We start from the raw sequence: 27,309 nt of genomic DNA on the forward strand, positions 1-27,309 counted from the left end.
TTACTTAACCTTGAGTAAATAAAGCTTTACAAACCTGTGCCTCACTGAATGGTGCTGAGCAAGCAGAGGATGAGGAGTTCTAAAATTCATTCATCAAACTGACCAATGTTGTCATTTGTTATCCTGTCAATAGGGAAATGCCCAGTTTATGCTGTTAAAAGTTGAGCACAAAAACCTGAGAGGCTCAGGTTTGATGTAAGATTTGCATATTGGTGTTGTGTTTTAAGAAGCCTAAGGAGAGCTGTTGAGCTGAGTGAATTTGTTCCAGATGAACAGTCTGTATGCTTAAAATATGCCACAGTCTAGAAACTAAACAATAATAGAAACGTAACGTAGTAACTGCAGTGTACTGTCTTATGCACCTACTGAGTGCATGCATCACGCTCTGCAAAAAGGAGGCTGGTCAATAATTTAACCATTATGTGGTTGATGGTTTTATGACTGTAAAAGTTAACTACAAATGCCTGTTACTAATGCGCAATGATCGGGAGCAACCTGCTTAGGTGTTTGCCAGAGAACTGCACTTTTTAATCATTCCAACTGAGTGCACAAGGGAACACTGAACCATCTGGCTTGCTCCAGTGTGTGGAATAACATGGTGATCTTTGGGTCATCATGGTTTGTCAGAGCTGCAGCCAAAGTCAGACAGATTTAGTATACTCACTGACTTTGTAAAAAAAAAAACAAAAAAAAAAAACGTAGGGCTACATCATTTAATTATGTAATAATCACAACTTAAGTTTTTGCAATCAATTAAACCAAATAAGGTGTGACATTACGAGAGAAGTCCCTGGATTACTCAAATCAAGTGCTCCCTATTCACAGGCAGTGGTGTGATTGTTGGTGAGCGCTGCAAGTATAATATAAGTGCATCTTCTACAGGGATTAATCAATTCATCTGGCTGCAGCTTGTGGTGACATTATTATTGAGTCCCATTTTATTTATGACAAATCCCCACAGAGAAATTCTCAATTTGACTAAAACCTTTTTCTTTAACAGCATACTATTGATGTTTGATTCATATTGTATATTTACCCAAGTGAGTCAAAATAAGGCAATTAAACTTTTGTGGTTCTCCATTTTAGTCTGGGATCATGATGAATGATCATGATCTAAATATGGAGTGCAGTAAAACTATTGTAATTATTTTATGGGCCACCATTATTCTGTTCAGATATGTTAACAGAAATGTAAAGGTCCAGTGTGTAGAAATTTGGCGACATCTATTGGCAGAAGTTGTATCTCATAGTCAGAACTGTGTTTTCATTAGTTTATATTTACCTGCAAATAAGAATAACCTTTCATAACCTTAGAATTAGTTGTTTATATCTACATACAGAGCCCACTGTTGTTCTCCTGAGACCATAGTATACAGTGTCAAAAGACGCATGCACATTTTGTTCCAACAGCTCAGCTGACATTTTAACTAACAAGCCAAACTAATCAAGACTTGTTCTATTACCTCAGGTGATGCAAAGCCTAAATATTCCCAGTCCCACGTTCCGCCAGCAAAACTGCAAGTAAGGGAGACACGAAGAGAAGATTTTGTCAGTACAAGATTGTGATTAATTGCTTTAATTTTGGAGCTAATTAGTCATTTTTGATCATTTCAAACTACAGCTCTGTTATATTACAACATTTACTGTAAAAACTAGACACGTGGTGAACTGCCTGTATGTCTGTCTGTAATTTTACCTGCGCCTGGGGGCCTCAGGAGAGTCATTGGGGGCCACTCCCCTGGCTACTGAGGCCAGGAACTCCTGCCTCTTCTGCTGTACTAGACACGCTGCACGAATGATCTTGTGGCGCGGTGTTCGCAGATAAGGCCGGTTGACCTTCTGTGCCAGGTCCTCAGTCACCATCTCCAGATCAGTCTGAGGACAAAAACAGAGCTGGCTGGGAGACTTTTTTTGGGGAAACTCTAAGTAATTTTAGTGTCTGAATACAAAATTTCAACTTCCACTTTGTCTCATAAAATAGTCTGTTCCCAAACCGCAGTGTTCAAGGACAAAGTGACTTTAGAAGTAGCCCTGAAAGTGAACTACTTTTAGGTCTACTGTGTATGTATCTTTAAAAAATATAATCTTTTTACAAGCGTTTATAAGATCTTTGGGAGCCTTGCCTATTCATTTTAAAGTATTTGAAAGGACACAATATAAAAGACAGCAGGTAAGTACATTTCTCATCCATAATGGAGATCATAAATTATATAACACTAGATCTTTAACTAAAAGCTGAGATGCACAGGTATAACTGGGGCAGATTGTATAGATCATGAGGTAGAAAGCTTTAGTTCCGTATCTCTAATGGCCCATATAAATCTGACTGCTGTGAACATTTGTCTTTTTTTCTGAATAAGTAGGACTGAAACCTGCATAAGCTCATAGATCTCTTTCTTTGTGCTTTTGGGCTCCAGAAAAAACCCATAAGGATAAGAGCACTTGAGGATGCGTCGAGTCTTTAGTAGTTCTAGGACCGCGTCTTCAATGAATGTAGTGTCAGGTGGGCCGCCATCCCCTGGGAAACAAAAAGAGAGAGCATCAGAATACAAAAATGAGTATCTGCTGTGCTTTTGTGGAATGCACCTATTATTCCAGCCTTAATTACCTACACATCTAAACATATACCAGTACAAAACAACCAGAAATGCATATACAGAGCACATGAAAGAGCAGCTCTGTTGTACTAAATGTATTCTATGATAAGGGGTTTAGCTTGATAACAGGGCAGAGCCAGGTATTGGGTCTTTGTTAAACTCTGAAAATCTCTCTTTAACAGCTTAGAGTAAAACAACTTGAAGATCCAAAGTGAGTATCATGCTCAAATTGTAATCTGCTCCTTTGAATCCCCCAAAAAACTCTCAGATTCAGATCTGCATCAGATTACAAAAAAGTGGTGGTCACTGACTACATTTACATGCACAAAATATTAATTTCTTTGCCCATATCCGGAAAAAGACAATATCCCTACTATTACACCACCTTCTTGTAAAGGTCAGCGTAGCTATATTTGGGCATATTCTAAAAATCTCTTGATATCCAAGTCTTACATGTTTACAGAAGAAACCCCAGTTGAGATTGATATTCTGAATGTGTTGCATACAAGTCCAAAGAATACTCCTAAAACCAGAATAACACTGGCATATCCCACATCTTAAGGGCCATGTCTACCAAAGTGTTTTTTCCCAGCTGAAAAATGCAAGAGGCTCCTCAGACAACGCCCAGCTGGGAAAGTTTGAGAGCACTCAGCATTGGTTTAAGCTGAGACGCTTTGGTAAGTCTGGTTGCTATGATACGGAATATCCACAGAAGTAAGCATGTTGGAACAATGAATGAGGGGAAGGGAGGCATGCAGGGAGAGAGGATGGACCCACTGGTCTGTGTGGGTTCAAGAGTGGAAACATAATATATATATATATATATACATACACTTTATATTAACATGTTTCTTCTCCATTGTTGTTGTTGTTCAGCACTTGTTCAAGTCAGATCTGATGTCATCACAGTAGGCTGTTTGTCCCTCCATGTAAAATACACACAGAGCGCCTCACCATGCTGCCAGCATTGTAGCATGCTGTAAACACGCAGCGGTACCATTGTAAAGCATTAAAAAAAAAACGCCAGCCTCAGAAAAAGAACACTTAGATGGTGGACATGGCCCCTAATCAGAAAATGTTACATTGGGAATCAGGTCTAATTCAGAATATCATATTGGAATGTGCTACTTAAAATGACCTGTGCCAAGTTCAGAATACTGTCATGTAATAATAGTGGAATGTTAGTGTGCATGTAAAAGTAGTTAATAATGTTTGATTCTCATTTTTGGAGAATAAATGCTGTCTGAAAATATATATACTTTAATTTAACCAGACTCATAAACACTGAGTTATGGCCATTTCTACTTCTCTGTCAGCTGGGAGACTTATTAAAGTAACACCAATGCAATCAGAATGTACTGAAACTGAGTGTTGTTGTATGAAAAAGAAACTTGGCTATGCTAAGCAGGTTGTAATTGCCTGCACTGACAGGGGTTTAAAGGACTCTAGACAAGACTTATTCACATAGCACAGCTAACTAAGATGTGCCTGCTGAATAATAACTATACGCTCTGTTGTTAATTCATTCTTAAAACACCTTTGTGTCTCTTCACCCTCCTGCCTACTTCCAAGAGCTCAATATCAGAGGACTAGATTAAGATGTGTCTAAATGCGTGATAAAGATTGACACTGTTATGGCAGACTGCACACTCACTTCCACTCAGGGCTCGACTGAGCTGCTCCATCTTCTCTTTGGCTGTTTTTAACAGGCGCTGCTCCAGCTATTGTGAGGAAGACAGAAGCTGTTAGGTTTTATTGATGTGTAAAAATGTTTTGCGAAGACTGCCCAACCAAACAATGAAGAGAATGCCAAAATATGAGGCTGAATAAAACAACAAAAGGTGGGAGCAGTGGACTTGGCTAATCAAGGCATTGTGATGTCTGATTATTGCAGCCAAAACAATCACTGAAAAAGTAGGACAGTCTCCAGCATCATTATAGATGTGGAGAAAAACAATTACCATACTTTCATCATTTTACAGTATATGCATTACACAGCATTCCCACATATAGGGCCATATGCCAAGTTCCCACTGCCTCAACCACTGTAAGCCTGTTTGTACACTATGCAAAGTAGAAATCATTGGAAGGCAAAGCCAGGCCTGTTTACCTGATAGCTGTGCTCATGGTTCTTGAAGCGTGTGTAGTAGTGCATAAAACGGTCGAGTTCCTGAAAGCTCTTGTGCTTCTTCTCCGCCTGCAAAACCGTGATGAGACACCAGTCACAGTCAATAAACTCCTGAGCATGTTGTTCCCCCCTCACAGAGGAAAGTGTTGGCACTCTGGTTGAGAGCAGTCAAAGTAAGTGAGCAGTGCCACAGGTGAAATCAGTGCCTGAGATTGGAGGGAATGCTAGTAAGGACTGAGAATGAACTTCTTTTCACCTGTGATGAAGGTGGGCGGAATTGATTGTGGATGGCTCCATGGTCAAGAGTCTAGACAAAGACTGTGTGTTTGTGTGTTTGTATGTGTGTGTGTGTGTGTGTGTGTGTGTGTGTGTGTGTGTGTGTGTGTGTATTTTTGTAATTTCTATCTTGCTTATGCACGTTCCATAGACTCCACTGCTTTCCTTTTAGAGTGTAAAAGCACACAAACACAAGTAAAGGTCTTGGCTGTTTGCATAGACGTATGTTTTTGCATCTTTAATTGTGAAAGTTAAGAATGAGAAAGAGTGTATGTATTAAGGTAAGGCTGACTGAAAATTGACGGCTGGGGAGAAGATCTCCCATGCTGATGCTCCTGCCTATTTTTAGATTTTATTTATTGGGCAGGGGGTAAAAATGTATTTATCAGTTGTGTATAAATCCTAATAAGTGTGCTGTGATAATTCCAGGGTTTTCGACCCACTGATTTATGAATGCCACAATTAAAACATCTACTGCCACATATCATTTCTATACTGGACCACTGATAAGGAGCACTGTTGAAATATTAATTGTCACTGATTGCACAACACTGTCAGAGTGCAGGGTGTACTCTGGGCACAAACGGACCAGCATAACATCAGGTGCAGTGAAAGTGAAACTTCACGTTCATTGTGCTGGATCTAAAAGTTTGCATTCCCTAGCCTCTGCAGCAGCTGCTCCTCTCATCAATCCAGTCAGCTTTGACCAAATCAATAGATAACACCCCCAACTCAAACTCCCCAAACTGCTGATGAAGAAAAAAAAGAACTCATGAAGAGTTCCACCTGTGCTGTGTTTACAGACCACAAATTTGTCCAAATGTCCAAATTTAGAGAAGGGACGCAAATGATAAAAAAATGAATACTACACATGTGTAGGGGAAAACTGACTTATTTATACATCAAAGACTGTCTACAGATCTTTGGGAGGTAGCTGTGTCAGGTCTGATAAATTGTCTCAAGTAATGTCACTTGAGTCAGCATCTCCTGGGGTGGAAGACTTTAAGTTTTAAAAATGAAAAAAATGTGGGGGTGTGGACTCAGAAATAGGTGAGCATGAGGTGAGAATGTTAAGCTGCATTGTGGGTACTATAGGAGCCAAGTTTTGACACCAAAGAATAATGTGTGTAAGAAAAAGGTGTCTGGTTCTGCAATATACTGTCCATTGCTATAAGCATGCAATGCAAAATTGTTGGATTTTTTTTGACATTTAGAACTTAAATGTAACATAAAACAGCCAAAGTTCTGTACTACCCACCACCAATCAAATCTAACTACTGAGAATTGTCACATACTGCTGAGAAGTCAGATTTTGGAAAGAGGGCTGTTAAGTGGGTTTCAACATACAATGAATGCAGTGCAACTCTTGAGGAGTCTCCCCCACCAAATAGGGTACTGGCAATCTAATATACCGCTAAGCAGGCCAATGAAAATAAGTGTCTAAAGTGTATATGTGTGTGTACTTGTACCTCTTCAGTCATTTCCTTTGACTGCTCCTCCACCTGCTGGATGACCTCATAGCGGGTGCAGCGATAGTAGCCTCCTGTTGATGAGCTGTGCTTTTTCCACTCCTCCAGACAGATCCAGCAAAAGTCATACTTACACTACAGGAAGAAAATGGAAATGTTAGACTTTAACTTGCTCTGGTCAGATGTCACATCACAAACTGGATAGTCAAATACTCATCGAAGTCATTTTGCCATGTTATGTGAAGGATAACTAAAACAATACAAATATCTCTCACTAGATATCACAGTTGTTTTATATTTATTTTCACCTGATTAATCCCCCCAAAATAAAAAAAGAATGACAAAAAACACCCAAACTGATGTATTGTAATCCCTAATATTATCAGTATGGACCTATGTGAATATGAAGGCTAAAAAGATTTTTTTTTTCCTTGACAAGTCTTATTAAAAACGTGTTTTTACTGCTCTCAAAATCAGAATAATAATGAAGAGTGAACGATATCTCTAGGAGTCCCTGGACTAAGGACCTACTTGTCTCTATGTCATCTCTCTCTCAATCTTCTTCCCATCATTTTTTTTTCCTTGTACAAATGACAAAGTCTAATAGACAGGCCTCCTGCCACTAGAAGGCACTCAGACTACATTTGAGATCAATGAGTCCCATTGGGTATTGTAAAACAACAAAACACTGCAGCCACTCCAATCTGCATCCTATTTGGGTGCAAGTGATTTCTCTCCAAGTGCCACAGGTCCTTCTGTAGGTGACAAGTTAGCCAGAGCAACACAAAACTCTTAAGGCTGAGACCTCTGTTGTCCTGGAAACACCATGCTTACATGACACTTTGGAAAAATCGATACTAAATAAAAGAGTGTGAGGGGGGATGAATGGAAGGATGGAGGGACACCATAAGACACACCATAAGACAAGAGCGAAATGGTGATACTTGAGATTAAAAAACGTGTGCAGCCAGACCGGAGGGAAGGAAAAAGCAGTGAAAAGACAGAGAAATGTTCCTTGGCAAGACAGAGTCCCGTGTTTCCAAGCAACAGGAGTGAAGCCATTTCTTACCAGGTAATAACAGGTCAAGAGGCTGAGCCCTCTGCGGCCTCTCAGCTTGTGAAAGCTTCTCCATTTCTCCCAAACTAATCTACATCTCTAGTCAGAGAGAGTGAAGGGGCTGTCACAGAGACAAAAGGAGCCTGGGCTGTATGACTGCACTGAGCTCTTTGCATGGCCTGTCCTCCACGATAGTGTTAATAACAGTCAGGCAACATGGCTCTGCAATACCATCAGTCTCACACACTCTCTCCACCACTGACTGATGGTATAACCATTAGTGTTGTCGCAGTACTCAGATTTGTAACGTTGATACAATACCTTGAAAATATTGATGTATTGATAGTACAGGGGAAAACTTACATAGAGGGAATAAAATTATTCTCTTTATTAAAAGATAAATATAACAAGGCAATAACATGACAACAACTTTTCTTTTTCTTGGTTACCAGCAGAGAACAGCAGACTGACTGCAGAAAACATTAACAATAAAAGAGAATGAGAAAAAGCAGCTGGTACCAGTGTATCGATACTCCAGAGATGATAACTGAAATATTTTTTGACAACACTAGTACCCATACTACCATACTGTTTAGTACACCAGAAAAGAGTTCCCAGATACACTGGTAAACGCAGTATGTTAAAAATACCAGAATGTCCGACTGCATAGCACTTTGCAGTGTGAAAGTCAGCATGCTTTTCTGGCTATTCTGACCCACAATCCCCTGCCCAGCAAAAGATACATCACACCATAGACAGATGACAACTCACTGACAGCTGACAGAAACGGCAATGACTAATATAAATCAATCAATCAATGGTATGCAGTTATAACTTAAAAGTTGAAAGTTGAAGACCTCCACCTCTGGTGACCTTGAATAATGGCGTTTTGTTGTAACTCCAAGGTAATGTTAAGTCATAATTTTAAGATCTGTTGCGTTCCAAATCGAATACTGCTTCTTTTTAATTCAACATTCAAGCTACAGACCTCAATGGATATATCAGCAAGAGGGTCAGAGTTCAAGGTGCAACATTATGGTGAAGTAAATGGTAAATGGAATTGCACTTGTATATCACCTTTTCCACCCACTCACAGCGCTTTTACACAACAGGTCACATTCACTCATTTACACACACACACATGTAGAAACTACCATATAAGGTGCCACCAGCTCCGTTGTTTGCTTGTTTTTTCTTTTTTGGACATTCACACAGCAACTGAACAGCCATCGGAGGCATTTTGAGGTTATGAATCTTACCCAAGGATACCCAAGGATGCATGCAGACTGAAGGAGCCAGGGATCAAACTGCTTCTGATTAGTGGACGACCCGCTCTATCTCCTGAGCCACAGCCACATACAAGTAGTATGTCCCACTTGAATGCATACTAAATGCAACAGAACATATAGTGAAGGTAGCTGCAGTACGTACTAAAGTAAACTGAAAAAGCATGTGATTTTGAGCACAGCCTGGGTGTCTTTTCTTTCTCTTCTCCACCTCTGCATCCCTCTCTCTTGTCCATCTATGTGAGCCAGAAGCTGCTGAATAATTACAGGACTTCTCAGGTGTTTGATGGATTGTTTGCGAGCATGACAGTATCATAAGCCACCCAATAATCCTTTTTAATGATAGCAAAACTCAGCTGATAGCAGATTAAATGCAATCATTTTGATCTTCACAACTGCATCACAAAACCATTGCAAGTATTTACCCTTACAAGAACAAAAGAGTTTTTTACTTGTAACTGCTAAAAGAATTATGTTATCAGCAATTTAACACAACTGTTTTACACTCAATTATTTAACCACAAATATCAGATGAGTGCAAGGTTTAAATTGTAACCCGGCAGACTGCTGTAAAAATGAAACACAGACAACTGAAAAGCTTAATGAGTGAAGAATTGCCCAAAAGCAAATAACTAAACTGATTGTTTTCAAAGATATATAAAAGTTATATCAGGCGTATCATCACAAGAATCCAAAATAGTGCTACAACACAGCAAAACCTGCTCAACAGGGAGATATTTAATTTGCCACTATTTTAGATCTTTTGTTTCCATAAGGCTTCTAAAGTTTAAAAAGGAGCCTTTTTTAACAGACTTTCTCCATATACCATCTGTGTGCTTCTAAAATGATTTGTGCACTGTTACAGAGCCTTCACATTAAACCAATTTCCCCAGTGGTGCTCCCACCTAAACCTCTGTTAAAGCCTTGGGAAACCTTAATTAGGTTTCCGCTAAGGGCATTATAAGGGCAAGGTACTGATTTAAAACCAGCATGCTCAAATCAAGTAGCAGCTAACTTTTTATCCTGACACAGGAGGTGTGTTGTCAGCTCCAATCTCCTCTTTTAGTCGCTCAACTTCCCTTTTTTCAGACATTGTGAGACACCACTTGTAACATCTAACTGACAGACTGTTAAAACAACACGCATGAAGTCCAAAGCACATACAACAATCACAGGTGCGCCATCATTACCACACGTAAAAGATTGCATGCATAGTGTACACGATGAACATACCATAATGAAAAAAGAGACTAAGGAAGGTTTTCACATCGGGGTCCCAGGCCTGGATCCCAGTCCAGTTTGTTTGGGAAGGGTGAACACTGCAACCTTACCAGGGCACGGCCCGTGCCAGCGGCCACTCAAAAGGTGGCATTGAGTACAGTTCATGTCAACTCTGGAGTGGTTTGCATCTGGTCATAAAATCAAGTCTTCCAAAGTCTTTAACTTGTGTAGCAGGTGGCAAGTAGAGTTGCAAAGGCATTTCCTCAACACCACTGATCTCCTCTGAAATCTGCATATGCATGCAGCCACCTGCTGATCCCATCCTCTGAACTGCACGGCCATCGGTGATAAAGCAGGAAGCAGGCAAGAGGGTCGTTGTTGACAATGCCTTCAAAAACTAAACCATAGTTGCTATATTGGGAAGACTGACTCCATTATATGAGCTTCAGATCTTGTGATTGACATGCTTTAATACACTGTAGCAATACATGCAAAAAAAAATCTTGGATAGAAGTTGAGTTGACAAGTGTGCAGGGGTATAGAACAATGGTTCTAGTGTGAAAGCTGAGCACCAGGGAAATGGGGAGGGTGGATAATCGTACTCTGGCACAGTACAATTCGAATCACTCATACCCAATATGGAAGCACCCTAAAGATCTAAAGCTCCACTAGAGGCCCCTATATGCTGCAGTGTTCCTGCAAAGCTCTAAGCTAACAATGAACCAAGCCCTAGGGCCAATAGCTTAAATGTGTCTGCAATTCTGCCCAAATGTTTGCAAATTCAAACTGATTTCTATTCTATTCTTTTTTAGTTTAAATGTAAAAATCAGTAAACTGAGTCCAATACAGTGAAACACTTGCATTCGTTTAAGTTGTCTCCCAATCAGAGAACAATCTACTCATTATCAACTAACAACATACCAGCCAGAATTGCCTCTGAGATGAAAGAGACAACTAATTGCATATCGCAATAGTAAGAAAGGTATGTGAAACCTCCCCGCCAAACTTACCTTAGCACACTGCATGTGGTTGCACCCCTCATTTTTCTGTATTGGAGACTTGCAGTTGGCACAAGGTTTGGAGTTAGAAAGCAACCACAGGCAGTTGGCTGCATCCTCGTAAGCTTCGCTCACACCAGCCACTTCAAAAGGAGGGAGGGTGGGGGGGTAAACAGAACAAATAAAGGCATAATGAGACAGAATGAGAATGACTATTACCACAGCATCTAAACAGACCACTGCACTGAGTGGGAAATTGTCCTGCCTGACTAATGTGTATTGCTTATATATTTTGCTAACATCTCCCAAGATGCTCATGCACCCCCCCCACACACACAAACAGAATAATTGGCTATTATCAAAGTACCTCTGATGTGCCGTTTGAAATGCCAAGATAAAAAAGAATCTGGGGAAATCGAAGGGGAAGATGGTTCCAAAGCAAAATAATTGCTTTTATCTTTCGCCTGTCACATCAAGGAAGTGGCACTTTAGAGCGACTTGGGCCATCTTAAATCATCTATTAGATTGCCCACAGTCCAATTACTGCTTCTAAACATTGCGCAATCTCAATGAGAGGGTTGTTCTTTTTAATTAATAATTTATCATCAACATGGTGGACTTTAATTGGCTTAGCACTAAACTGTCTCTAATTACTGTGGTTGAGTTCCAGGCAATTTAGCTCCAAATCAATCATTTGACTGCAACCCAAAACATCTGGGCACTGACTAATAAACTGAACTTCTTTGTTATAATAACTTTACCACCAGGTAGCTTAAAGGGACAACTTACCCCAAAATCAAAAATATAAATCCTTCATGTTGTTTTGCTGGTAGTTGCCAGCTTTGGAACTAGATGGCACATGGCATGTGGTGCTCAGAGCACCAAAAAACTATAGTTGGAAAACTCATCAGCAGTGTCTCTTTTCAAAAATCATGACCCAGTTACTCAAGATAATTCACAGACATTGTTGTGAGTAGTTTCATCAAGGAACTATTTTCTGTCTACCAAACTACACCCGCCAACCGGATCACTGCTAACATGACAGCTCAGCCAAAGAGGACGGCAGTATTGATTTATTCATGTATGTCATGAGCAGGAGTCTCTCGTCCATTTGTAAATGCATGCTTCCTTCTGCGCTGCGATACCATTGACAGGGGTGGATCAGTAGAATGAAAGTAGTTCCTTGACCAAACTGCTCACATGGTCTGTGGAATATCTTGAGTAACCGGTTCATGATTTCTGGAAAGAGACACTGCTGGTGAGTTTTTTTTTAATGTATTTTTTGGCACTGCAGGCTGAGTGCCATTTAAGTCCATTAATTGAAAATATGCAGTTTTGGTTTTGGGGGGGGGGGGGGGGGGGGTGTTTTACTGGTATAACAACCTATTTAGGTAATGTTCAAATAAATAACATAAAACAGTGTAGTCTCATTCTATTTGTTAGAACAGTAAAGGCATAATGCAGTGCAATTTGTAAATTCAGCTCTCACTTCACATCTGAAACATAACCCAAAACTAAATTAAGTAAATTCATCTCAACACTCACATTCCTCGGGTCTCATCTCAGAGACTTTCTGCAGCCACAACTTCCACGTCCCACAGTCACAGGGTTCATGGGCCTCGCCTTGACACTCCCTGGGATATACACAGACAGATGATGGTGATGCGGACAGTTGAAATAACTGATTTAGAGCTCACAATCTGTCCCTAGACCATACGTGAAATTAAGACAAATGATGAACACACCAATCACACAGTGCTGTCAGGGATGCTGTCAAAACCATCAGACACTATCAATTGGCCATATCTGCCCCTCAACCAAATGGTTTCCTCATGTCAAAGGAACTATTAAAGCCAGGCCTGTGTTACATCCAATTCTATTACCAAATGTCATGTCAACTGTGCTCTTGAGTAAACCTGACAAGTGAACCCAACAGCCACAATCAGGAACCATATAGTGAGGTGAGGTGCAGTGAGGTGGGTAGTATTAGTTGGGGTGGAGGTCGCAATATGACAGCACAGGAGCCGAGGGGGCATTCTGCAGGGCTCTGGGAGTATAAATACAGAGGTGAGAAGGTGGAGGATGACAAAGCATCAGGGCCCTTCTGCCCTTGAGCATGATGCTAACACAGACAGGGAGATAACATGAGCACTTACCAATATGTGTACACAGACAATGAATGGATACCCATGCAAACAAACAGCTTCTGTGCTGAAATTGAGCATTCAACTGCAAAGGGCCCTGTATGTTCCCCACATAAATATTGGCAGATAAAGTATTAAAAATGATTTATACCCATTCACATTTTCACATCTTGTTGTGCAGTGCTTAAAACTGATACATTTATTTTTTTGTCCACCAATCCGCACACATTTTCCATGATGCAAAATGGTTCCACATCTTAACAAAATAATGTTTATATTCATTACAAGTGAAAAGATTGGTAAAACATTTTGGGAAACACACTTAATATCAGTTTATCTGTATGCAATGAGTATGAAGCCTGAGTTGGGGAGATCTGAGCCTGTTTTAGCATAAAGACTAGCATTAGCCAGATTATGATTGAGTTTGAATCAGGGAATCTTTTTTCCTATATCCTGAGATGACTTTAACTGCTGTTTGGAAAACTCCAGGTCGGCTTTTGTATGCCTTTTACTCTGCAGGGTCTTCCATCTAGCCACTCTATCATTAAGAAATGATCGATGAGGGCTGTTTTTCGAAGAAGTGGTTCCCAACAGAGTTTCAGAGCTCTATGTTGGAGAGGCCACTGGATTCATGGTTAGCTCCCTGAAAACGACCAATCTTCCCTTGTTGCTAGGTTTGAATTGGCACCCAACCCTCAGATGGCTCTTGGTGATTTAAAACATTTTCTATTACACAGTTACTGACCTGGGAACTCTCTATATAATGTGCAATGTAAACATATAATTTTGATATTAAAAAAGATTCTAAACATGGTTTCAATTTGTCATCTCGGGGTAGTATGTGTACATTAATGGCATAGAAATCACAGATAAACACACATAAATATAGAAAGACACATTTATAATGTAGCTCATGCTTTTCTGTAGGACATAATAAATATCCATTGTTATAAACAGCCTATCTGACTCCTAATTGATCAAAACTTGTTATTTGCTCCACAAAGTTTTGAATAAATATTAAAAATGTATAAGCTTTGCAAAGCAGAATCCATATTTAAAGTATAATACACATAACTACAGAATGTTAACATGTTTATAAGGTGTGTTACTGATTACTGACCAGCAGAAGAGGTGGCCTTTGCCACAATCTACAGCTGGGGCCCGAAGGAGGGGAAAGCTAAGATGATCTGAACTTGAGGTCCCCGGGCCCTGGGTGTTCAGTCTCACCGCCCTTTCACACCCTGCCTCGGGACACCAGCGGATCGCTGGATTGTTCTCCACAAATGCCTGTCAAGAGAAGAATAGGGGGCCCAGACATTAAAAGACAAACAGGTTTACAAATATAAATTTTATCCTCCAATTTAACTCTAATCTAAACTTCCAAAGCATTCAAAATTACTTATAAATATATATACATATACATAGACACATACACAAATATACATACATATACAAACACATACATACATACACACATATACACATAATGAAAGTAATAATAATAAGAATAAAATCATTCTTAATCTACAGTCATACAAAGTTCTAGGAATGACCATATTTTAGTAGTAGCTGTCGTCTTAAGCTCTTTTTATAAACCGTCAAAGGTACAGACATTTTTATTGATTTTTCAAATTCATTCCATATCCATGGACCTCTGCAGGTCACACTAAAACCTGTACGTTTGAGCTAGCTCTTAACAGATCCTAAGTGCTGCCCTATTTTGTAATTCAATCTTGACACAGAAATTCTCTGCTTATGATGACAGTGCCTGCACAGCTTGAATGGATGTTCGTGTTTCTATGACAACTCAAACAAGCAGATGTTTTTTTTATTTGGGATTTGTGCCTCATGTTTTAAATATAGCTGACAAAAAAATGCTCATGTTGAAACCAAACTTAAGTGAATGTCATACTTGGCTGGTTTGTAATGGGGTCTGGCAATTTGGTGACAGAAAAAAATCCCATTTCCAACTAAAGAGTACTTCATTTTTGATTTATTCCATTCAACTCAACTATACTGCTTGCCCTTCGAGTCCAAGAAGTTCTCTCCTCAGCCCCTTTCAAACAGCCTGTTCAAGGCAGCGTTGTTGCATTGTTATTCCGTCTTATCATTCTGTATAATATGTACAAATGCGGCTGTTAAGCCAGCAGCAGAGGTAGCAACACAGCCAAACTGACATTTGTACAATATGGGTGAGATGGCACACTATACATTGATGTTGTGTTACACGTCACGCCCCTTCTACTTCCAGAACGCCAGTATGCCATCTAAAATCAAACACTGGGGAAGCATTATGAGGGGGTTGTTTGGTTCAGTGTAAAAAAGCAAAGCCGGCATTATGGCAGATATTGCAGAACTGTTTAAAAAGGGCTTTTAGTGTTTGCCCCTTTGTGACCTACCATGTCACTGGCAATAAGTGCAATCTTACTCTGCAATGACATTGAACAGTAGGACTCTTTTTTTTTTTTAATCTCTGAGGGTGACAAGATAATTTAGATATGTATGCGTAGAAGGCTCACAGTTAGAGGAAACTGGTTTAGTGCACGTCTCTCTTTTGTCATCTCATTACCTTGATGTCAAACTGGAGGTAACGCCTGTCCATCTCTCTCGACACCACGCTCTCAATGACCTCCACAGGCACTAGCTGGTAGCAGTCAAAGGCTGGGCAGAAGATGTTGTGAGCTTCACCCTCTTGGATCTTTAGATTTAGAAACCTGAGAAAGCATGCAGACAGCAATGAGGTATAAACAGAACAACATTTAAGATTAGTGTGAGGAAATCAGGCACAGAATCTGCAGGCCAAACCAAAATATGACTTACCCTTCCCAGCATGCTCTGCAGAACTCGTGGCCACAGGGCATGTCAACAGGTTCCTCAAAGACGGAAATGGAAGACATGCAAATACCACACTGTGACACAAAAGAAAATAGATACAATCTGTCTTAAGACCAAAGTACAAATAGTTTCAAGTCAGTCTCAATAAATGAAGTCTACCTTAAAAGGCAATTTTCTGAATAATTTTTAAACTCTGTTGCAATTTCAAAATGCCCGCTAATACAATTTATGCATTTTTTACATAAATCTTTGAATAAAAATCCACACTGCCTTCAAAAAAGAGAGGTTTTTGCTTGAAATTCAACAATTTATAGAATATGCTGACTGGGTCATGGATAACTGTTCTGTTATCAGATATATTTTCTCACATCCACAGAGACTTGAGACAGAAACAGGGATAAACACACAGTCACACACACAGGCCTTGTTACAGTGAAAGACTGACCCAAACAAAAGACATAAAGGAGGCAGTGTACTTCAACAATGTAAGTATTGATTTGTGAAAGAGCAGAATGTGATATAATCAACTGTAACCTTTAAATGGGCCCTTGAGTAGACGCAGTCGATTGGCACAGTGCAGTTCGAGGCACAGAGCCACAACAAAAGATACTATTGGCCAAACACAACCTATAATTTCTCATAAAATAATGACTAAATCAAGGCTGTCAGCTTCAGCTATCATCTATCAACAGTTAAGTTCACATACCGGAACACTCTGGATTGAAACAACCGTCAAAGGACTAATCATCATTCATCCAGAAAGATTATGTCCTCTAAAACTTAACTTTCAGAGACAGGCAAAAACTGATTCTCCCCACAGGTAGCAATGTCATTTAAAAAGCTTAAAAGTCTGTGGCCACCAACGTCAGGTGTAAAAAATATTATAAAAACACAAGGGATTTACTGTGAAAGGATCAGCTTTCAACATTATGCCATGTTTATGCTTACATTGAAGATCCATATATCCTTATATGTAAGACATTCAACACTGCAGTGTGTAAAAGAGTATATTTCACTCACATCTTGCTGCTTAAAAAGCTTTTAATATAGTTTTCCACACAGTAATCAAAATGTGACTAATTTTGAAACTGTTACAGAAAAAACTGAAACTGAAAACTGAAAACTGATTAACTGATTAACTGAATTTTTTATCACATATCCTTAAGCCAAGCACCAATTAGAAAACAGGACAGCCAACTTTGCCTTTCTGTACTCCTAACCTCTCCTGGGACTGCCTGATTGCTATCAAACACACTTGATACCTTCATTGGCAGTCTTCTATAGTAAGTGGTCCAACAAGACAAATTGCCAGCAGCATAAAGGACATCTCACATTACCTGGCAAAATTTCCATCTTGACAACTGCTCACAAAGAAGACAGCTGAGGAAAATGTCAAGCTTGTTTGATAATTATCAGGAAACCCCAGACAAGGTCAGGATAATGGGAGGGTAATTAAACAGGGGTGTGCCGACCCTCTTGAAGCAGCAGGTCAATTGGACTGGATAATGTTAAAAAAATACACCTTCCAGGAGGTTTTGACAGCACACTTGCATGTCTATGGGCCCTGACACACCAAGCAACAGTCGACCAATTCTCTGTGTTGGGCCGTCGATGAGTGTCTGTCCCCCTAATTTTTGTGGTGTGGCCCACACTGTTGGCACTAGTCAACCTTCGTCTGCTTTTTTCCAACAGTTTGCAGTAGGCTGTAGTTTTTGAGGTGTTCACGTGCAAATTTTGGCTGAGACAAAGGCAACGTTGGACGATGCTTGCCCTTCTGTAAAACTGAAAAGCATATTTTGTGCTATGAAACTGAAAACAGCAAAATACAAAATAAAAAAAACTTGTGCATTAGAATGAGTGTTTCAGCTAGTTCTACCTTGGTGATATTCAAACATTCAAAGCACCCAAACATTTATCATCCCAGTGATCAGCTAATCTGGGTGATGCTGCCAAATGGATGTCAGCATATTCTATGTGTTTCTATCCACATCCTCTACAACAATGGACCAGCACTGACACACCATCCTCAACAAAACTCTCTTTCCAATTCAGCTGCAGCTGACCAGGAAACCCACAAGCGAGTCTTCCAACTTTGCCATCTTATTTTCACTCACCATTGTGTGACTGACTTGCACGCCAATCCATTTGCTATGCTAACCTAAGCATATGTTGCAAACAGCATACTGCTAATGCTTTTGGAGCAGAACTTGTACTTGAGAACTTTGGTTGCAGATTAAGTGCATTGATCTAAATACTGTATATTGTATATTATATATTAGATATATTAGATTGTATATTGTATTAGAGCCCAACTGACCGATGCCAAAACTGATTTTATAGTGGAAAAACTTCACTGATTACCTATATGACGACTGATATAGTGAATGTTTGTGCTAGAATGAAAATAGCCCATTTCTATGTGGATTGTGCACTGGTTTTGTACTGATATGACTACGCAAAAGTACTCAGAAGGCGGCTTTCTTAAACAAACAACTTTTATTTAATAATTTACCTATTCGACATTACACACAAACAAAAATGAACAATAAATAAATAAAAAAAATAAACATCAGTAATGTATGTGTTCAGCATCAGTCTTCGCTGACCATTCAAATAAAGAATATAAAATAAATTACACATCAGTACCGTATGATCTTTACTGACCATTTAAATAAAGAATAAATAAAATAAAATAAATAGCTAAATGATCATCAGTACTGCTTAGTATCAGACAATTGCTGACTATTTCAATACTGCCAGTCAATTAGGGGCAGGTTGTTAAACAAGAGGCATAGCTTCTCAACATTTACAGAAGGCAGAAGGTAGAATGTATAAAACAAAGGGTAGATTAATTAGTCATTTTTTAAACAAAGTTTAAAAAACAAAATCACATTTGTCCTTGATCCTGCTACATCTTTGGAGCTGAAGGATAAGTTGATTAGCAGCTATGATGAAGATTCCATCGGCTCCTTGGGCATGTTGCTGCTGCTGGTGTCATTCAATTCCTGCAGTGATTTTTTGAATTTGCATCAGAGTATTGTGTCCTCATGGCTCCCAGCAAAGTCTGGCCATCCTGGATCAAGCTATACAACCCCTGGCAAAAATTATGGAATCACCAGTCTTGGAAGACGTTCATTCAGTTGTTTAATTTTGTAGAAAAAAAGCAGCTCACAGACATGCCACAAAACTAAAGTCATTTAAAATTGCAACTTTCTGGCTTTAAGAAACAATAAAGGAAGTCAAGGAAAAAAAATGTGGTAGTCAATAACAATTGCTTTTTTAGATCAAGCAGAGGGAAAAATTATGGAATCACTCAATTCTGAGGAAAAAGATATGGAAAACTACAACACAACACTGGTACTTTGATGCATCACCTCTGGCTTTTATAACAACCTGCAGTCTCTAAGGCATAAACTTAACGAGTGACAGTGCTCTTCATCAATCTGGCTCCAACTTTCTCTGATTGCTGTTGCCAGATCAGCTTTGCAGGTTGGAGCCTTGTCATGGACCATTTTCTTCAATTTCCACCACAGATTTTCAACTGGATTGAGATCAGGACTATTTGCAGGCTGTGACATTGCCCTTATGTGTCTTTCTTCAAGGAAAGTTTTCACAGTTTTTGCTCTATGGCAAGATGCATTATTATCTTGAAAAATGACGTCATCGTCCCCAAACATCCTTTCAATTGATGGAATAAGAAAAGTGTCCAAAATGTCATGATAAACTTGTGCATTTATTGAAGATGTAATGACAGCCATTTCCCCAGTGCCTTTACCTGACATGCAGCCCCATATCATCAATGACTGTGGAAATTTGCATGTTTTCTTCAGGTAGTTGTCTTCATAAATCTCATTGGAACGGCACCAAAAAAAGTTCCAGCATCATCACCTTGCCTAATGCAGATTTGCGATTCATCACTGAATATGACTTTCATCCAGTCATCCACCTGTTTAGGTGTTAATGATGGCTTTCATTTAGCGTTCCTTTATGTAAATCCCATTTCCTTTAGGCGGTTTCTTACAGTTTGGTCTCAGACGTTGACTTCAGTTTCTGCCCATTTGTTCCTCATTTGTTTTGCTGTGCATTTTCTGTTTTCAAGACATATTGCTTTAAGTTTTCTGTCTTGACACTTGGATGTCTTCCTTGGTCTACCAGTATGCTTGCCTTTTACAACCTTCCCATGTTGTTTGTACTTGGTCCAGATTTTAGACACAGCTGACTGTAAACAACCAACATCTTTTGCAACATTCCGTGATGGTTTACCTTCTTGAAGAAGTTTGAAAATCCTCTCCTTTGTTTCAACTGACATCTCTCACGATGGAGCCATGATTCATGTCAGTCCACTTGGTGCAACAGCTCTCCAAGGTGTGAGTACTCCTTTTTAACTGCAGCCTAATGAACAGATTTAATCTGATGCAGGTGTTAGTTTTGGAAATGGAAATTTACAGGGTGATTCCATAATGATTTCCTCAGAATTAAGTGATGCCATATGTCTTTGCTTGATCTAAAAAAGCAATTGTTATTGACTACCACATTTTTTCTTGATTTCTTTTAGTGTTTCTTAAAGCCTGAAAGTTGCCATTTTAAATGACTTTGGTTTTGTGGCATGTCTGTGATCTGCTTTTTTTCTACAAAATTAAACAACTAAATGAACATCCTCCAAGACTGGTGATTCCATAATTTTTGACAGAGGTTGTAGCACTAGATGGCTAGACCTTGTCTGGTTAACCATGTCTCTGTGAAGATGTGCACAGAGCAGTCTCTGATTTCCTGTTGCTGAGTGAGCCTCAATTGCATCTCATCTACTATTCTCCTGCGACCGGACATTAGCCAGAAGAAGGCTCAGTAGAGGAACAGCTCCCAGTCCAAGTCGGGTCAGCCTCGCCCTGATGCAGGCTCTTCTCTGTCTCTTTGTCTGGCCTTTTCAGTTTCATTTCTCTCTTCTGGTCTGACTGGCTGCTCGGCGTATGCCATTTGTGGGGATCCTGCTGTGGTCTGCTGGATTCAGTCCAAACCCCACACAACTTTTCCTAAAGTGCTTCTCTATCATAGAAAATTCATGCTCCAGCAGAAGAGGCCATGGTGTCGAAAAATAGCAAAATATAGCAAAATATTGCAAGGATTTGAGGAGCTACATGCGCAACTGTCGAGTTATAGTGGCACTATAGGGTGGAACATTCCATCATGTCAGGAGGCACCACAGCTACAGAACAGTCCCTAAGTAGACCAAACGGCTTTGTTGTGATCTCTGCATATTCACATATTGTTCTGCTTGTTGGGAGTTGAAGGAATCAAACATAAGATATCAGTTCATTCTTTCAACATAACCAAGCTGGTAACTCACTACATCTGAACTCACACCGCAAGCAGCGTCTCTTCTCATCCTGCCTGTCACACACAAAGGTGGCGCAGGAGGAGAGAGGAGGGAGACACTGGCCTGATGGCCGTTTACAGCGGTGTTCTGTGGTTACTGAGATCAGCAAGCATGATAATAAATGACAGAATATTTCCTCCTTGTTTCCTAATTATCTATATAAGTCGCTAAATGTGTCTCTTGTTGCTTTTTAAATATAACGGCACAGAGAGAGTCCGAAAAACCGCTATATGGCGATAAAGTCGGCAAGTTAGTAGTCCTCTCCTCCCATCACCCTCTTGTTTGTCTTGTTTGTTTTCGAAATGATGGTGCCATTGTTTATTAAATTAACAGTATGCATTTCAATGTGACTTTTCATGAAAACACCATTGACTGACTGTGCTCCACCATGATCTCCGCTGAGACGCAGGCTCTACTACATGTGCTTCAGAGTGGTAAGAGTGGTGTACATGGAGTCAGAGTGCACTCTGCTGGACCAACTATATAATGAAACCATAACTAAACCACCCAAGCATCGTTTTCTGCATGATATGGTCTGTAAAAAAGGTTATCAAATCGGCACATATCCGAAAAAATACACGCTGATGCCGATATGCTCCGATATGTCTGTGAAAGGCTCATATCGGCCGATAATATCTGTGAACCAATAAATCAGCCGCGCTCTATTCTGTGTGCAATGAAACGGGACCCCTGAACTGTGATGGTTTGGCACGAATACACAAATCATCACAGCCCTACTGTTTATGTCAGGTGTAGAGTGAAAACAGTTATCAGACCACATGTGGAGGTCTCTATCATTTGGCTACTAATTCTTTCCTGTTTTACAAGGCAGAAGGTTGTTATGGGATTTTCTTACTACCTATTAATATTGTCGCACTCATTGGCCTATGGACAGTTGAATTTTAAACACAAATAACATTTTTTAGAAAGTATTTTAATATTCTCTCATGCTCAGAGCTTACAACATAATTAACTTGCTCTCCTAGGAGAAAAGGTAGTGCTGCTTGTGTTTATGTTTGTGGGGGAGACCACTGGCATGAATACTAATGATTGCTAGCAATACAGTGCTGAGAAGTAATGCAACATTATGCAGAGAGACAGGTGTGGTGGTGAAAATTTAAAGGAATTCAGCAGAAACAATTCAGGAAATCTGTGGCACCGTAGGGATTTTATTTAAATAAACAGTGGTGTACAGTTTTTATGGGTACACTGCCAGTTACTATTAGTCTGTGTGCCTCCATGCTAGTTTTATCCAGTGCTGCTGTAGGAGCTGCTTGGCCATGAAATCATGCTGCTCCCTTGGGCTGCTTGTCTTGTGGTTTAATTTCATCTGATGGCTCCTCACTGATAAGCAGACCTAAACGATAAACTTCACTAAATTGATGTTGTCATCTACATGTACCATATCTGCAACTGTCATTTAAAGTTTAAATTTACACTTTCTAACCTCAGATCAAAAGAAAACAACAAAAAATAAATAAATGAATGAATGAATCATATTTATTAAAAGTTTTCTTTAAATGTATCATTGATGTTGACTTTTCTCTATATGCTATGTAAGGTTCATCAGCGAATGACACCTGCATGGCTAGACTGCATTTAGGGCATGAAAGATAGTGTAGAGGGTAATTCGATTATTGTTATGTATACCTTAATGTATTTTTTTCCAGAGGCTTTTTTTCGAGGGTTTGTTGTATTTTGCATATACTTATTATGAAGGTTTCTATTTATGTATTAATGTTGTTTTTCATTTTCCATGTAATCATATCCCAACAGATTCATTTACTACTGAGACCTGCATGATTTACAAATGTATATCTTTAAGAATGCAATTTAACCTTGAGGGTTTGTGCATTTATTTATGAGAAATTGCCTATTAAACATTTTGGGTTATGTTTATGATTGTCACTATATAGCGTGCTTTTACCACTTTACTTCTCTGTTTCTATGTAATATATTGTAAAATTGTTACATAAATTAATGTTTGGTATTTATGCCTTCCCACTGCAGGTGGGGAATGTAGCTGACTGCAAACTCACAGCCACTCCTACTTAAGAGTGCTTCTCTTTATAACAAAACTGTTTGCCTGATGAAGGTCTAGTACCAAAACGTTGCACTCAAATAATGATTTCGGCAAGTTAGACAGTGTGCAGGAGTTTTTGTCTAAACTTTCCAACCTAAAATGTATTAAAAATAAAAAAGGAGTCTGAAGGCAACTGTATAATTAATTTTTGGTGAAAGTGAACCAGCAGGCATGTCTCACCAGAGAAGAATCCTCGTCGGCAGGCATGAGGCTGATTTGGTCAGGGGAGGTAATGGAGGAGCGGGTGGTGCGTGGCGTGCGTGGCGTTCGGGGTGAGGGCAAGGTGTCCCAGGCATTGTAGCCACTTGGAGGCGGGTTGTGCATCTGCACCCCTGAGCGTTGGCAGCATTCCTCCGCATTGCTCATCCAGGCCTCGAGGAGCTTCTCTCTGTCCCAGTCTGATGCAAAAAAGTAAAACCATAATTACAGAGAGAGAAATGCTAACACATAAAACCAAACAGAGAAGAACAATCAAAGTAAATGAGAAACCTAATAGTTTTGTTATGGGCATATGGCAATGAGGCATGAAGAAAGCGTTTGGATGACAGTCAAAAAATTAAGCTGAGAGAGGGGGAAAGCGAAATTACTACATCAATGTAGTGAAAGGCCAGTGCTTATAAAAAAGTTTAAATGTCCAGTTTTAGAGTAAAAAAAGGTTCCTACCAACATTTTATTCTAACTACAACACAGACCTTTTTGAACCACGTGATGACAAAACAAAACAGACATAGTTACACAAAGCAGCTCTAATCTAGAATAACTGAGTTGATCACAAGAGCATAAAAAAACAAAACCGTAATTTATTTTGTGAACATATTCTTTAAAAAATCCTCATGAATGTAGACATGGGTAAACATAAAAAAAACATCGGACAGAATTCCAATTCATCCTGATAAAACAAGACTTCTCACAACTAAATTCTCATTTCATCCACACAAAGTATATTCACATGAAAACAGCTGTTTTTTTCAGTCCATCCTGTCTTATGTTTGTAAGAATCAGTAAGCACAGCGCTGAATCCACCAAAGCCCACACAAATCCCACTCCAGTGGCAAAACAACCGCCTAAGCCTTTCAAACACCCAACAACATAGACCTGCTGCCATCTGGTTTTCTGTTTTAGAATAGCTATTCGATCTCACATTAGCACAGACACAGGTTGGAGAGTTTTCAGTGTAAATATTGAATGACTTGCGGACAGTGCCTGACTCCTAATTTTCTCTGACAGAAAAGTCCCCCTCCTAAAATAAGGAACACGACCCGGTCAACTGTGCAATTAGGCCATTATCAGCCCCGAGACACGTTTCAACACCAATCAAATGCTTCCGACTCTAAATAGCCTCGTTTAGATAATGAATATTGCAACAATTTTCCCCATCTCCATTCAATTAAAACTCATCAATGAGTATGACTCTATCTTGCAGCTTTTGGCCATTTAAAAGAATCTGAAATTAAAAGTCTTCACATTTAGTGTTAAATATCAAAAATGAGCTGGAAAATACAAATTGTCAGAAGCAAAGACAGATGGATGAGCTGGCAGCTCAGCAGGAAAGCACCAAGAACTGTGATAAGAGAAGTGAACAAGAATGATATGGAAATGTTAAAGTTAGAAAGTGTGCAAATGTGTTAAAGTTTTCAAGAAAGTAATGATAAATAAGTCTAAATCCCTTCTCCTGGAGATTAATAGAAGTCCTGAAATGTTCCATGATCCCTATTAAACAGACAGACAGCATTCCCCTGATAGAGGTGAATAAATATAGCAAGAATCTGGGGTCACTCTCCCCTCTAAGCTCCCAAAAGTATGTCTAATATGTAGCACACACAGCTCAACAGCCAGACACTGAGCCAACTGCATTAGGGAACAGGGTATTTAAAGACTGAAAATCAACCCCGAACTGTGACACATTTTTTGAAGTCCTCCACTAACATAATCTAAGCCAAGTTAAATTAAGTGGGGTAATGCTTTTCAAAGGCTTCAAATCAAATAACTTTGTTCTAAACATTTAAAGTTCTTCATACACAGTATCTTAGCTAGGTTAAGTGACGCTAGTAGGAGAATTGGTGGCTCAAGGCTGCAAATCAAATCCAAACTGTGACACTGTTGCTCAAGAGCAAAAGAGGAGTAATTCAGAGAAAAAGACTGATGTCTGTGGGCATGCAGAATGTGGCAAAATTATATTAATACACTTCCAGATTAAAAGACTGTTACTGATTTAGCCTGCTGGTTATATTTGTCTCTTGGATGCATGTGTTGTTAGGTACATATCAGTTTAATAACTTGATATTTACTGGACAGAATCATGAGTGCTCTAATTTATATGAGCTGAACAGTGTGGATGTGTACATGTCTGTTTGTGAATAAGTGACACATGCTTAACTTGGCATTAACCTTAAGCTACCATTACTTCACACACCAATAGGTTTAATAGGGCAAAGGAAATTTTAAACTCTAGACTCTCATCTCATACTTCCTTCTGTCACTAAATCCACACTGCAAGAAAAAACTGTCTGCTTTTAAGCAAACCAATAATATATGTTATTGCTTTGCTTTGCCTTGCATTTGCATACATTTTACCCTATCATTATGTAACAGCCTCAATGTTAGCATGCCGTTACTAATTTGTGATGGATAGTTATTATTCGACCTATTTACAAGTAAAAAAGTAATGCTGAGTATATATACTTGCAGTGATGTATGTAGCTCAAGCGAGCAGCAGTTTCTATTGAGAACAGAATAGAAGAAAACAAAGTTTTGAAATAAAAAGGTGCAAATGTTAAGGATACAATGTTTCCCCATGGTATTGCAAACCTGTTTTTGCAACAGCAATATAAGACAAAAAAGACCTTTGTGTTATTATATGGAAAAAACTGAGTCAATGTTCTTTGGAGTAAATGAACCCTATTTTGTTGAATTATCAGTGTTTTTCCTCCCATATTTGGTGGAAACGAAACGGCCCACAAAAATAGCATTTAGAGCATGTGACATTGACACTCTCCACTAAGAGTAATAGAAGTGAAATTCTTGTAGATAACAAAGGCTGTTCACATCTCGCCACTTTCACTGCAAAGACATCACTGGACTGTAGCATGAGGTTTACAAGAGCTACGGCCACTCTAATCCCAATACAAATACAGCATAAGGCAAATTTAAAAATGTTTTTTTTTTTTTTTACAAGTAAACAGCAAAATATAGCTTGTGTAATGAGGCTAAGCTCTTTGTGGAAAAAAGGGGTACAAAGTAAAAACTGTTCAAGGTTTATGAAAATGTACCTGTCTAAAAGACAGTATTTGTGTATTTACTTGGATTTTAATATTCAAGAGGATCCTAAAAAGTATGACATGTATTCAGCAGAGTACAAAAATATCATTGAAGAAATGAGCCTTTAAGTGTGCTTTTTTTGCAAGCTTGTGCTTTATAGTTTGGGATATAACATGAGCAGTCACAGTGCCCACTAAATTAATCTTTTGAACATCTAGAAGACAATATGATAAACAAGTAACTTATTGTCAGCAATCTCCCATGATCATCCTCAGGAAAATACTTTCTTTGTCATATATTAGGCATATTAAAATGATTTTAATGCTCGTCAATAATTGTCAATATTAGACTACACAGAGAGACGCATACATCTACTCACGGACAAGAGGCCCATGGTCATGACAGTGGGAGATGTAAACATTGATGAGCTGTAATGTTAGCAAGCTCAGTGGTGCTAGGTGAGCTAGCAGTAGATGCACACTTTCTGTGTGGTGATACGGTTGACAGGTGTAGTTTGATAGGAAGAAAGTAGTTCCAACATGATGCTGCTCACAACAAGGTCTGTGAATAATCTTGAGTAACC

The 27,309-nt window shown here is 39.2% G+C and overlaps 1 protein-coding gene across 4 annotated transcripts in view; it reads right to left on the bottom strand.

Moving 5' to 3' along the window:
• The window catches only part of LOC121945878 (ankyrin repeat and IBR domain-containing protein 1-like), a 59,352-nt gene that overhangs the window by 23,562 nt on the left and 8,481 nt on the right, over nucleotides 1-27,309 (bottom strand). For all 4 annotated transcript variants that reach the window (XM_042490241.1, XM_042490242.1, XM_042490243.1 and 1 more), the window contains exons 6-17: nucleotides 23,649-23,866; nucleotides 15,997-16,085; nucleotides 15,746-15,890; nucleotides 14,297-14,463; nucleotides 12,578-12,666; nucleotides 11,045-11,175; nucleotides 6,471-6,605; nucleotides 4,708-4,794; nucleotides 4,252-4,318; nucleotides 2,373-2,518; nucleotides 1,697-1,875; nucleotides 1,464-1,515 (exon numbers count right to left, since the gene is read on the bottom strand). In XM_042490241.1, the coding sequence (XP_042346175.1) occupies nucleotides 1,464-1,515; nucleotides 1,697-1,875; nucleotides 2,373-2,518; nucleotides 4,252-4,318; nucleotides 4,708-4,794; nucleotides 6,471-6,605; nucleotides 11,045-11,175; nucleotides 12,578-12,666; nucleotides 14,297-14,463; nucleotides 15,746-15,890; nucleotides 15,997-16,085; nucleotides 23,649-23,866 (1,505 nt within the window). The remainder of the gene's footprint in view (nucleotides 1-1,463; nucleotides 1,516-1,696; nucleotides 1,876-2,372; nucleotides 2,519-4,251; nucleotides 4,319-4,707; nucleotides 4,795-6,470; nucleotides 6,606-11,044; nucleotides 11,176-12,577; nucleotides 12,667-14,296; nucleotides 14,464-15,745; nucleotides 15,891-15,996; nucleotides 16,086-23,648; nucleotides 23,867-27,309) is intronic.

The sequence above is a fragment of the Plectropomus leopardus genome, chromosome 7, assembly GCF_008729295.1.
Source record: "Plectropomus leopardus isolate mb chromosome 7, YSFRI_Pleo_2.0, whole genome shotgun sequence".
Taxonomy (NCBI): domain Eukaryota; kingdom Metazoa; phylum Chordata; class Actinopteri; order Perciformes; family Serranidae; genus Plectropomus; species Plectropomus leopardus.